This window comes from Lipotes vexillifer, unplaced genomic scaffold (genome assembly GCF_000442215.2).
Source record: "Lipotes vexillifer unplaced genomic scaffold, Lipotes_vexillifer_v1.1 scaffold1042, whole genome shotgun sequence".
NCBI lineage: Eukaryota > Metazoa > Chordata > Mammalia > Artiodactyla > Lipotidae > Lipotes > Lipotes vexillifer.
Window position 1 is genome coordinate 181892 of NW_006777400.1, and position 14136 is coordinate 196027.

A 14136-nucleotide genomic window follows, 5' to 3' on the forward strand; every position below is an offset into this window, starting at 1 on the left:
AGGGGATCTTCCTGGACTGGGGCAGAACCCCGTGTCCCCTGCATTGGCAGGCGGACTCGCAACCACTGTGCCACCAGGGAAGCCCTTGTCTACCTTTTTGATTCTAGTCATACTAGTGGGTCTGAAGTGGTCTCATTGTGGGTTTTTAAAAAAAAATATTTATTTATTTATTTGGCTGCACCGGGTCTTAGTTGCGGCATGCAGGATCCAGTTTCCTGACTGGGCATCGAACCCGGGCACCCTGCATTGGGACCATGGAGTCTTAACTGCTGGACCACCAGGGAAGTCCCATTGTGGTTTTGATTAGCATTCCCTTAATGATTAATGATGTTGGGCATCTTTTTGTGTGCCTATTGACTCTTTGTATATATTCTTTGGAGAAATATCTTTTCAAATCCTGTGCTCATTTGTTAATTGAATTAGTCACCTTTTTATTATTAACTTCTGTATATATTCCAGATACAGGTTCCTTAAGAGATATATGATTCTAGTTTTCTGAGAGTTCTTAACCACAAATGGATGTTGAATTTGGTCAAGTGCTTTTTCTACATCTACTGAGTTAACATATTTTTTCTTTCACAGCATTGTGAATTACATTGGTTGATTTTCAGATATTAACTCAAACCTGGACTGCTGGGATAAACCCCACTTGGTCAGGATGGATTTTGTTGTTATTTTTATATTGTTGTATTCAATTTGCTAAAATTTTGTTTAGCCCTTTTGCATCTATGTTAGTGGAGTTATTAGTCTTCTGTTTTCTTTCTTTTAATGGTTTTGCCTGGTTTTGGTGTCCAGTAATGCTGACCTCATGGAACATGTTAGGAAGTATTCCTTGCTGTTCACTTTTCTTGAAGATTTTGGGTAGAATTGCTATTATTTATTATTAAATATTTAGTCAAATTCATTATTGAACCTTGAAGCCATCTAGGCAAGGGGTTTTCTTTGTGGGAAAGTATTTTAACTACAATTCAATTTCTTTATTAGATATAGGGCTATTCTAGTTTTCTATTTCTTCTTGTATGAGCTTTGGTATACTGTGTCTTTCAGAGAATTTGTCCATTTCATGTAGTTTGTCAAACTTATTGTTATAATGTTGTTTATAATGTCCCCCTTATTATCATTTTAGTATTTGTAGACTCTCTTGTGGTGTCACTTCTTTTATTCCTGATATTGGTAATTCTTTTATTTTCTCTCTTTTTTGTGATTAATCTAGCTAGGGATTTATGAATTTTAAAAAATTTTCTCAATGAACTAATGTTCGGTTTCATTGATTTTTTTTTTTTTGCTATTATTTTCTGTTTTTTAATTTTATTGTTTTTTTCCTCTCTCATCTTCATTATTTCCTTCTTTATGCTTACCATTGGTTTAATTTGCTTTTCTTTTTCTAGTTTCTAAGATGAGAGTTGAGGTCATTGATTTGAAACCTGTTTTTCTTTTCTAATATATATTTTAGTGGTTTTTTGAATAAATAAGCAAAATGTTAGGAGGGCAACAAATGTTACAGTGAAAATGGAGTGAGAATATAGTTTTTGAGAACTCTTGATAAATGGGATATTATTAGTAGTATTTGGTGATTGACTTATGGGAGTAAGGAAGAAAGAGACTACTATGATTCCCAGGTTTATGTTGAGAGAGATTGAATAGTGTATTACTCACTGAGGTATAGAATACAGAGGAGAAGTTAATTTAGTAATAAGTAGTTCTGTTGTGGACATATTGATTTTGATATGTCGGATATCCATTTGGCTGTATCAAGTTGACATTTGTATCTGGAGCTCAATAGAGAGATCTTGGCAGGAAATAAAGATTTGAAAGTTATCAGGATGGAAAATGTAGTTGTTACTATTTGGGAATAAGGGCCTGTCTTGCCAAGGCTTCCAATATTTCTAGAAACACTGAATTAAAAAAAAAAAAAAAAAGTGGGCTTCCCTGGTGGCACAGTGGTTGAGAGTCCGCCTGCCGATGCAGGGGACACGGGTTCGTGCCCCGGTCTGGGAGGATCCGATGTGCCGCGGAGCGGCTGGGCCCGTGAGCCATGGCCGCTGAGCCTGCGCGTCCGGAGCCTGTGCTCCGCAACGGGAGAGGCCACAACAGTGAGAGGCCTGCGTACCGCAAAAAAAAAAAAAAAGTAATGTTTCTAGATTTTTAAAACACTGTGGTAGCTAACTAAAACAAATTATGGACCAGATGGGACCTGTAGATGGTCTGTTTGCCACCCATTGTATCCATTCTTATTTTCCTGAGATGAGCGAGTGTCCCACCTGAAGCAGTAGAATTCATTGTTTCTTCAAAATTGCTACCAAATTTATTTGTTGTGCACATGCATGCAGCCCTTCAGTTAAAACCGTTGTAGTTTTGATGAGGCTTTGAGAATACGAAGGAGAGGTTATAGTTTGAAAAGAGAAGAGGGTGAAGACGGAACCCTTGGAAACATTAAGATTGTTAGAAGAGGATCAGTGAAGGCTAATGAAACCTAATGCAAAGTTGTCTCTGAACCCTCTTTCTCATAGAGTTGTGAAGAACAAATGACACACGTGATGACTTAGAAGAGAAGGCAGTTGTTATTTATTAAATTCTAGACTATTGGAACTAAGAAGCAGCACATCACTAGAAGCTGGAGGGAAGTAACCTTAAGGCAAAATAAGTACTGAAGTGCTATATACATCACAGACCGTGGAACCTCAGAACTGATAGAAAGAACCAGAGTGGCTAGTTTTGTATAGGACTGAACAGTTTACAAAGTGGTTCCGTATATAGACTGCTCTGTTTGTTTCTTACACAGTTCCATTTTCAGGATGAAAAAACAGAGTCTCAGGGAATTTTAGTACCTTTAGTACTTCATATGGCCCTTAGATCCCTTGGCTGGAAATGTAGTGCTCTTTCTGCTGTAGCACGAAAGCTTAGGGAACATTTAGCACCACTGTCTCACTTTAAAATATTTGCTTATTTTGTGGATCAGATCAACTTCAGGTCAAAATACAACCTGTAAAATAGAATTCCATGCCATAAAAATGTATTGAAACAGACATTTTAAAATTAGATTTTAATTTAATTAGAATTGTGTACTTTTAACTTGAAGTTTCATAAAAAGCATGTTTTTAAAACCCATTTCTGACTTTTTCAGGTTTTGCTACACAATTAAAAAGCAAATGTTCAGATATCATTTGTTTTTTTTTTTCAGGAAAGACTCTGTTTGCCTCATCATATTTTGGAAGAAAGAGGTCTTGTGAAAGTTGGTGTCACAGTTCAGGCTCTTCTTGAATTACCTACAACCAAGGCATCTCAGCTTTCTACGGCTTGATATAACATTTAAAAATCATAAGTGTCTAGTTTCATTTGAAGTGATTTCAGCTATCTCAAATTTATGAATAAGGATGTCTAATCAAAAATAACTTTATTACATCAAGCCTTAGGTTTAAGAAATATTATGTTAAAACATTAAAATTCAATTTTGCATTGCCCAAACTTCTTTTGGGGGAAAACTGGATCAAATTAATAAGAGTTTTTGATAAATTCAAATTCTCTTTTTACTAAGTCAGCTGATAACCTTGATTATTTTTCAATAATCAGATTAATACTAAATTTAAAATGTGGTTTCAATTCAATAATCACATTAGGTTTAATTTTTTTTATCATAGCATATTGGTGAACATGTGGATAAGGTAATCATTTTTTACCAATTTAAAACAATTCTATATTTGAGTTATTTAATATGCTTGTAATTCTAGTTTATATATAATTTCTTCAATCTTTGGTCTTAGTTTTCTAGAAAAAAGTGAGTAGAAATTATAGAACTCTGGCTTTATATTAAATTCTTTTAGTATTATAGGTTGGTGCCAAAATATTTTCAGTTGTACTGTAGATTGTTTACATGTGAAGTGCCTGTGTAATTGATGACTCTTATATAGTCTTAAGCATTTTTGCAATTTCTTTTTATGTATTAATGGAATCAATGGAATTTTAAAATATTTTAGTAGATTTTGTAAGTTCAGTAATATGTGAGGATAAATGTGCCTCACATTGTGACATTTGTGTTTTTTTATTTAGTCCATTGCAGTTTTCGTAAATTGGTTATTTCATGTTGTCAGAAAAACAATGTTAATATGCTTAATTTATGCTATTTAATTTTGCAAAACTTAATCATCTTTTAAAATGTATTATTTGAAGAGTATTTTATTTCTGTATTGAAAATGTTACACAAAGCAGTAAGGTTTTTGCAAATTAGCAGAGTAATTAATTGTTAAGGACATTTTGATAAAACTGCCAAAGTTTGGATTTATATCTTGACTTTCAGGAATGTTATTACATCAGTGTGCTGCCTTTGGTTACATTCAGATTCAGAGAGCAGCAATTGAGGAATAGGTTTTTATTAGAAAGTATGTCCATTTGTGGAACCTGTAAATCTTAATCGATCCTCAACATGATGTTGAAATAAACACAAACCATTCTATAAATCTTTTCATAAGTATACTGTTACATAAAGTCCTTGTTTAATTTAGAGATGGATAAATTTGCGTTGGTAGTAGTGCAGGAATTTTTCAAAACCATTACTGTGATGAATAACTCAGTTTGCTGTAGAAAAACCTTAGTATAATTATAATTACTTTTGTAGTAGTCAAGCAAGTATCATATCTTAAATATGTGATTATTTGCACTTGTTACCTCTTAATATGGATGCAACTTACTAAAAATGTTGGCCTGGGTATTTCAAAGGTATATATAAAACGTAAAAACCATTGTGCCAAATGGTATAGTAAGGGTTGGTTTAGGAACAACTCTACTCTTTTTGATCAGTCGGCATGAAGCCATATAATTAAGTTTTGGCTTTAGGATACAGATGTGTTCTTTACATTCCCCAAGGGTCAAATTGAAGCTTTTAAAGAATTAAAGCTTCTTATGATTAAAAGGTTTAAAAATTAAATTATTAGTAATTTATTACTTTAAATATTTGAGCTAATTAGTTATTATTTTTCAGTTGGATCTTAAAAAACGGCATTGACATAATCAGTCTCTCTAGTGAAAACTTGGGTAATAAAGGTAAGAAATGACAAATACCTTAGTTGTTAGTTTTTAATGTAAAAATTTGACAATGTTACGAATAAAGCGATCATTAAAAGCTACAGCAATCATTCATACTGCTTTCATAGTTATCATGCTGTAGAATTCCTCTTGTTAATCAATCTAGATGTTAATTATTTTACAAGTATCTTCATGTTTGATATCATTGAAATATTAGTGAAATTATAGGCCATTTCCTTATTGCATTTCACTTACTTGTCAATTACTTATTACTTTAAAGAGAAAATACACCAGAACCTTTGTAGCATTCTTTACTGCAAAGCAAAATTCCATTTAAGATGGGTCTATCTGAGGTCCATACCATGGCAGTTTATTTACTGTAGTGGCAAAAGGCAACATCACCTCTATGGCAGTTTCACAGCATAGTCCCCAAGCACACATACCAAGGCTCTGATGTATTTCTTTTAGTATTTTTGAGTAAGTGTAAAATTATTCTAAATGGTCTTTATGGTTATTATATATTTACTTCATCAGTTTTTGAATTAAGAATAATTATCATTATTTGAATTGGATTTGTGATTTGAAGAAGGTTAAATAATCAAACTAAAATATTTTATTAGGGCCTAAAACATGCAGTAGATAGCTGCTTCTGCTAAATTTTATTCCTGTATCGCACAAGAAAGAGGTGATGTCAGATATGTTAGAATTGAAATAAGGAGTAAAAATACATTACCATTTGTTTCATAATTATCTTTACAGAATGCTAGTTTATTGACTTTTCTAACTGAATTTTTTGAAGAATTCAGAAATGTTTGTATTGGTCACAGATCTATCATGATTGATTTTCTGATGCATTTAAAAATAAATGGAACACTAAATGTATATTACTGATGCAAACTGTGGATAAAGTTGAACGAAAAAATTAAAGTCTGAGATTTCTTTTCTCCCTTTCTACCTCTTCTCTTAACATCACAGCATTCATTTTTTGTAGGTATTTGATAGCTTGTGTCTATGTTCTCTAGTATGGAAAAATAGACTTCAAGAGGATATTCAAAGTAAGTTGAGTCTAGATTTCTTTACATCATGATATTTTTAGTAGACAATGTTTTCTTTAAAAAAACAATGATTTCCTCAGATATCTTCACAAAATGATGTCACCTTAATTTAAGATAGACTGGATATAACATAAATGTCAGATAAACCTTTACATAAAATAAAAGGTAGGACACTCCCTTCTGGCCTGCAGAGTTTCTGCTGAAAAATCAGCTGATAACCTTATGGGGATTCCCTTGTATGTTATTTGTTGCTTTTCCCTTGTTACTTTTCATGTTTTTTCTTTATCTTTAATTTTTGTCAATTTGATTACTTTGTGTCTCGGTGTGTTCCCCCTTGGGTTAATCCTGTATAGAGTCTCTGCATTTCCTGTCATTTAAAGTTAGGGATAGATTGATTTTTACTGTGCCCCATTAATATGCGTCAAGTAGCTACCTAAGTAGATGAGAAATGCATTAGGTATGTACATAAAGAGAAATAGATTTTTCAGTTAGCAAATTGAATTTTCTAGAACTTTGTTGTTCAGATATCTCAGTCACTTCTATTGCAAAGAAATACAAAGTAATGCTGTATAATTTATAAAGTAGTAATTAAAATTATACCTTAGGGCAGTGATTCTTTTCTTTTATTATATAAGTTTCAGGTATACAGCATTATAATTTGACATCTATATATATACACTACAAAGTGTTCATCACCGGGCTTCCCTGGTGGCGCAGTGGTTGAGAGTCCGCCTGCCGATGCAGGGGACGCGGGTTTGTGCCCCGGTCCGGGAGGATCCCACGTGCCGCGGAGCGGCTGGGCCCGTGGGCCATGGCCGCTGGGCCTGCGCGTCCGGAGCCTGTGCTCCGCAGCGGGAGAGGCCTCAACGGTGAGAGGGCCGCGTACCGCAAAAAAAAAAAGTGTTCACCACCACAAGCCTAGTTACCATCCATCACCATACAGTTTACCCTCTTCACCTGTTTTGCCCTTCCCCAACCCCCTTCCCCTCTCGTAACTACTAGTCTGATCTCTGTATCTATCAGTTTGTTTTTGTTTTATTTTCTTTGTTTGTTTGTTTTTTAGATTTCACTTAGCATAATACCTTCAAGGTCCATCCATGTTGTTGCAAATGGCAGAATTTCATTCTCTCTTATGCCTGAGTAGTATTTCAGTGTGTATATAAACCATATCTTCTTTATCCATTCATCCATCATGGGTGCTTAGCTTATTTCCTTATATTGGCTATTGTAAATAATGTTGCAATGAACATAGGGGTGCATATATAATTTCAAGTTAGTGTTTTTGTGTTCTTTAGCTAAATACCCAGAAGTGGAATAGCTGGGTCATATGGTAGTTCTTTTCTTAATTTTTTGAGGAATCTCCATACTGTTTCCATAGTGGCTGCATCAATGTACTATCCCACCAATAATGTACAAGGATTCCCTTTTCTCCACATCCTCACCAATACTTGTTATTTCTTGTCTTTTCAATAATAGCCATTCTAACAGGCAGGTGATATCTCATTGTGGTTTTGATATGCATTTCCCTAATAATTAGTGATGTTGAACATTTTTTCATGTACTTGTTGGCCATTTGTATGTCTCCTTTGGAAAAATGTCTATTTAGATCCTCTGCACATTTTTAATTCAGTTTTGTTTTTGTTATTGTTGTTGAGTTATATGAGCTCTTTATATATTTTGGATATTAACCCCTTATCAGATTTGTGATTTGCAAATATCTTCTCCCATTCAGCAGGTTGCCATTTTGTTTTGATTATGGTTTCCTTTGCTGTGTGGAAGCTTTTTAGTTTGATGTAGTCTCATTTGTTTATTTTTGCTTTTGTTTCCCTTACCTGGAGTCACATCCACAAAAACATTGCTAAGGCTGATGTCAATGAGGTTACCACCGATTAAAATTTATCGTTTTTCCTGCTCATATTTTGCAAGCTAATTTTTAAAATTTACCTCTCAGTACTACATTTGTCATTGAATATTAATTTCTGCTAGTTGGTCCCAACAATCATGTTTCTTTGAAAAGTAATTCTGTTTATTTTGAATGATTGTACATTACATTTGCATGGAGGAAGTTAATATATCCATTCCACAGATTTGTAAAATAGTCTATGTAGAAAATGGTGTATTTCCTAAGATTTTATATTTTTCTGGAATAATTTATTTCTAAAGCAATTAACTTTGAAATCTTTCTCTGTGTTAAGTTTTAGAATAATTCATGTTAGTTAAATTAGATATAACATTAATATAACTCAAGTTCTGGTAATTTTGACCTATGGAAATGTTAATCAAAAGTATTTTTTAAAACAAATTATAAAGGACTAGGAAATTTTTCACTGTTTTCTATACTCATTTCTAGGTGCTTTTGATATTATTTGAAAATCTTATTGGTAATATTTATATCAGTAGGGATCTAATTCTTTAACTGATCTTTTATTTATTTGACTTGTCAGTTATTTCCAAATTGTTTTCTCTTTCTTTCTATGGCAAAGTTGCAAGTGATAAATGCAAATGGAAATGTTTTTCTTTCTGCTAGATCTTTTCATAAACCAAGGTGTCTCTTTAAAATTGCTTCTGTACTTTCAGCCTGGTTAATCTACAGGAATGAAAGAAGAGACTACCACAAATGATCCTGTTTTGCCCTTAGGCCTAGACCCACGTGTTTTCTAGCCAGACTTGATAAAATAAGGTTTTGTTGATAAAGGGATAAGGTAGGACTCTAAATAGTAAGATCTAATATTTAGTGAGTTCTTACTATGTGCATAGCATTGTACTGAATGTTTTCAAGCATTATGTAATGTAATTCTCAGAATAATCCTATGAGATGGGTACTGTAATTATCCTAGTTTTACAGATGAGGAAAATTAGACCAGAGGTTAAGTGATTTACCCAAGTTTACCCATTTCATAGGTGGAAAATCTAGGATTCTAATTCTATCCAACATCAAAGAAACTTTATTTTACCACATCACCTGCAGGAAATAAAGTTCTTTAGTCCTCCTAAGGAATTAATTGTTATGAATCCTTCACTTGCTTATTTTTGTAGTTTAGGCTATATTTTTTCTGTGGCATATGTATATATCTGTTTTCTGTATAGGCCTACACAAAATATTAGTCCATATACATGTTTGAATTTTAATTATTTTTCTTGTATTGGAGAAATTTAATGAGAAATTTGAAATAATAACAGGCACCGTGGCATGTCTCAACACTTGAGTTTTAAATCACTCAGGAAATCTGAGTATCTATTACTTGCCAAGCATTGTGTCTTGGGTGCCAGGTATGCACTGATGAATAAGACAGATACCTATACCTTGAAGGGGCTCACAATCGCAGTGTTCTATATAGAGTGCCTTAAGAGTTCTGTTTTCTAAGCCTTCTGTGACTCTTAGAAATATAAAGACAGAGTTTATCACTTACTATTTGGTTTATACCTCAGCCTACTCTTAAAAGTAATATGACGGTTTGCAATAAAAGTAATCAATAAAAACTGTCATGTATCCAGTTAATAGAGAATAAGAGCCAAGTAATGAATAGGATGGTAGAACAATTATAGATAGAAAATCCAGACTCAAGTCAGTTACTACAGTTTTGTTCAAAACTTAGCTCTGAGCCTCTTGCCAGATAAGAAAATACATGAATATATCAAGAATGTTGTTTCCTTAGGCTTTGGAGATCAGTCAACACTGCATTCACTGAACCTTAAGTGTAGTAATCTCTGTTATGTATTGAGCACAGGCTTTGCAGGACAGACCATTTAATTCCCAATTCCTTCAGCAGCTGTGGAACTTTGTATGTGCTAACTTCACTTGTCTGTGTGGCTACTGCATAGAGTTGAGTAGATGAAATGGGAATTGTGTAGATTGCCCACCACAGCACCTCATGTGAAGTAGGTTTCCTCCATTTGGATATTAAACATGTAGATAAAGATTTTGTTGTGAAAATTATTATATCCTAATTCAGATGGAAACCTTATATTGGTTGGCCACAGGATTACCTGTAGGTAGGTACCAAAATTCCTTTATGAATGAGTATCATCTATTTGAAAGTCTAACAATTGCTCAGTTGAAATTCCAGATACCTGTCATAAAGCAGAAGAGATGGCTTTAAGCCAGGAGTTACTAATTATCTTCCATAGCAACAAATTGAGTTTAATACAGTTCCTACAGATCACTTGAGTTTTTCGCTGGAATGCTATCTCAGTGAGCCAACCAGAAGTAATTTATATCCTTTCTTCAAGTTTATTCCCACAGTCTCTCAGTTGATGAATCTGTTTTAATACTTCATTGAGAAAATAGAAACCATCAACTGGGGACTCTATAATCTTTCCACTTGTAATCTTAGCTGCCCTTACACCTATTACATTATTCAATACTGTTACAGTGGAAGACGTATCTTTCTACTTATCAAAGGCCACATATTCTCTGGGATAAAAAACCCTCTTTTGTACTTCACTTTTTTGGTTGATAATTCTTCGTGCATTTTTGATTTCTGCCTCTCTACCTTGATTGTTACCATCGACATAAAAGCATATGCTAGTTTCATTTGAAAACAACCATAAAACTCCCACAATACTCCCAGCAACTGACCTTTTTTCTGCTTGGCTACAAACCCAGATCTCTTAGAAGAGTACTCTGTGCTGTCTCCACTTCTTCACCTTTCACTCATTCTTTATTCCACCCTGTTCTAGCTTCTTACCTGATCTCTTCACTGACGTTGATTGCTCTTATCAAAATTACCATCATTTCCATATTGCAAGATAACGTCAGTTCTTTGTTCCCATCTCTTTTGATCTTTCACCTGCTTTCATCATAGTTGGCCCCTCCCTCCTTGAAACATTGTCCTCTCTCACCTCTTTATAACATTATATTCTTCCAGTTTGCCTTCTATCTTCCTGGCTACTCCAGCCCTACTTCCAAATGAATGGTTCTCAAACTTTAGTGTACTTTAAAATAGCTTTGAAAGTTTGTTAAAATGCAGATTCTTGGACTTCATTCTCCCAAGTTCTTTTTTAACACCTCTGAATTAAGCCTAAGAATCTATAGACTTTTTTTTTTTTTTTTTTGCGGTATGTGGGCCTCTCACTGTTGTGGCCTCTCCCATTGCAGAGCACAGGCTCTGGATGCGCAGGCTCAGCGGCCACAGCTCAAGGGCCCAGCCGTTCCATGGCATGTGGGATCTTCCCGGACCGGGGCACGAACCCGTGTCCCCTGCATCGGCAGGCGGACTCTCAACCACTGTGCCACCAGGGAAGGCCCAGAATCTATAGCTTTAACCAGTACCCCAAAAGGTTGTGATGTAGATGGCTCATGAATCTCAATTTTTAAAACCTTTGCTCCTTAAGTCTCATTCCTGTGCCTCCCTTCTGTCTACACTTTCTCCTTTGGAGAGCAAATCCATTCCTATCTATATGTCAGTGCTTCTCAGCCCTAACTGCATAAAGAATCACCTAGGGAGCTTTTGAAAAATGTTAATGCCCATTCCAGACCAATTAAATCAGAAATTCTGGAGATGGAACCTGGGCTTTAGTATTTTTAAAAGCTTCCCACGTTATTCCCATTTGTAGCCAGGGTTGAGAACCACTGTTCTACAGATGTATAACTTTTATCTTTAGCTCAACCCTTTCCACAGAGTTTCATATGTATGTAGTCAATTGCCTACTTAACTGTATCTCAGATGTCTCAATCCTAGAATGACCAATAAAGAACTATTTATTCTGCACCCTGGCCTCAAACACATTCATACCCATAGAAGTATAAATGTTAATATCATTGATTCAGTTGCTTATGACAAGAAAGAGGGAGTCATTGTCAATTTTTTTAACTTTATTTTTCATGTTCAAGTCATTAATAAGACTTGTCACTTTTACTTTTTAGAATACATATCAACTTTGTCTCATGCTTTCTATCTACACTGCCAGGACTGTAGCCCAAGCCACCATCATCCCTTGTCTGGACTGCTGCAATAGACTCCTAATTGGCTTCCACACTTGCTTCTCCAGTTCATACTTCATACTGCAAACTCAAGTGACCCATTAAAGCCATAAGTTATCATGTTATCCCCATACTTAAAACATCTCACTTATAATAAACCCTGGGTTACCTCTCCAACATCAACTCCACTACCTCTCTTCTTACAACTCCCCTACCTCTCTTACAACTCCCCATGCTCCAGCCACATGGGTCTCCTTTCTGTTTATTGATCTCACCAGTGTATCAGGGCCTTTGTATGCTGCCTAAAATTCAGTTTTCCCATGGCTGCTTCTTATTATTCATCTTGAAAGTCTCCTCCTCAGAAAGTTCTCCCTTATTATTTTATGACATAACACGCTGTTTCTTTCTTTCATAGTACTTCTCAATGTGACATTTTATGTGTTAAGAATACTTCCCTATAAGACTGTAAGATTCATTAAGGCAGGGATATATTTAATATGTCTTGTTCATTACTGTATCTTTAGCTGGTAACACAGTGCCTGGCACCTAGTAGGAACTCAGTATAAACTTGAGTTATGAATAAATCAATTTAATTAATATCCCCAGATAACTAAATGAAATGACTCCATGAACCTCTCCTCCCTACTCACTGAATTTGACAAATCCTAAGTCATCATTTAGGTGCAGGATTTCTTAAGGCTCCCTTTGTCAACTGTGCCCCCCCCCCATTAGTTTAAGCTCCTTTTTACACATTCTCATACATGATGTTAAAAATTATTTCCCTAGTATTTGTTCAGTCAATGAACTATATATCAAAATAATCTAAGACTACATCAAATTACTTAGAGATGGGGTCATTCTTACCTATTCCAATTTCAAGATAGTTTTAGAATAAAGGCTGTGAAGAAATATTAGATCCTGGGAACTATATCTAGATCATATAGCATAGTACGTAGATGGCTCCAATGTATATATTCACAGATCAAAAGTTTTTCTTTAAATTATGTAAAATTCTTATGTATTTAAGTCCTCAATTGTGTGAAAATAGGGAGCTAAGTAATAGTTAAAAGCAGGCCATTTGTGTTTTTTAAAGAGTATTTTTGAGAGACGGGGAGAGAAAGGAGGGAGGAGGAGAGGACAATTTTGAGGAGATATTTAGAAAATTGATGAATTGTAATCTTGGAGAGAGAAGGCTTTAAGAAATGGGATAAACCGTACTTTGATCCCATCCTTCCTAAATTATGTCTGAGAATTTAGAGTAAAATGTTTTCTGAAGATTGGAATTTCCAATGATTCAAATAATTCTTATGACAGATCTTCCTAGGGTTTTTAAACTTTAGCACAAAGTTTTAAAGGATTTCAACTTTAAAGTAGTTAAAAAAATGAACTGTAACTGGTAGAATGATTAGTTTTCTCATAGAATTCTGGAATCTAAAACATAGGCTTTATAAACCTAGGAGAAATAGCTCCCAGTCTCCATTAGGCACTGGTGTCTCTCACTGAATGAGATCAAGGGAAATGTAATCACAGTAATGATAAATAGAAAAGGAATAATTACTAATAATTTTTGTCATTTGATTAAAAATGTGAGTGAGCTCCTATCTTGACCTATCCGACAGATTATACATCTTATGACAAGATTAAGTTGTGATTAGATATATATGATCGAGCATGCATCTACATGTTTTTGTTTTTTTTCTTTAATTTGGAAGCTTGGTAAGGCACCAAAGAAGTATTTTGTTCACTTCTCTTCATTAAAATAATATACAAGCAATTGACAATAGATACTCTATTCAAAAATATTAACCGATGGTAGTACATAGAGTTTGTAGGTGCTGTAATAAAAGTTGTGAGATTGTAAGGGGGCTGATTTGCTTATTGCACATAGTGGTGCCAAAGCAGAAATATTACTTGGCCTTGTACTGTAGTTATGTTTAAAATGCCTTATATTTAACATGCTTTTTAAATGTGTTGTGATTGGGGACATATTATTATTATGTTTTTATAAAGACAGTTTCTGTAGAAAAGGAAAGATTATTGGTCAGAGTAGATCTGTTTTGACTACTGGGACATACTTGAGAGGCAGAGACTTTAAGATTGCAACACAATGGCAATAGTCTTTTTTTTTTTTTTTTTTTT

General features: G+C 34.4%; 1 protein-coding gene across 2 annotated transcripts in view; it reads left to right on the forward strand.

The window, feature by feature from the left end:
- Nucleotides 1-5933, forward strand: part of LRCH2 (leucine rich repeats and calponin homology domain containing 2) — a 102440-nt gene extending 96507 nt beyond the window's left edge. For both annotated transcript variants that reach the window (XM_007450979.1, XM_007450980.1), the window contains one exon: nucleotides 3182-5933. In XM_007450979.1, the coding sequence (XP_007451041.1) occupies nucleotides 3182-3301 (120 nt within the window). In that variant the 3' untranslated portion in view covers nucleotides 3302-5933. The remainder of the gene's footprint in view (nucleotides 1-3181) is intronic.
- The last annotated feature ends 8203 nt before the right edge of the window (nucleotides 5934-14136 follow it).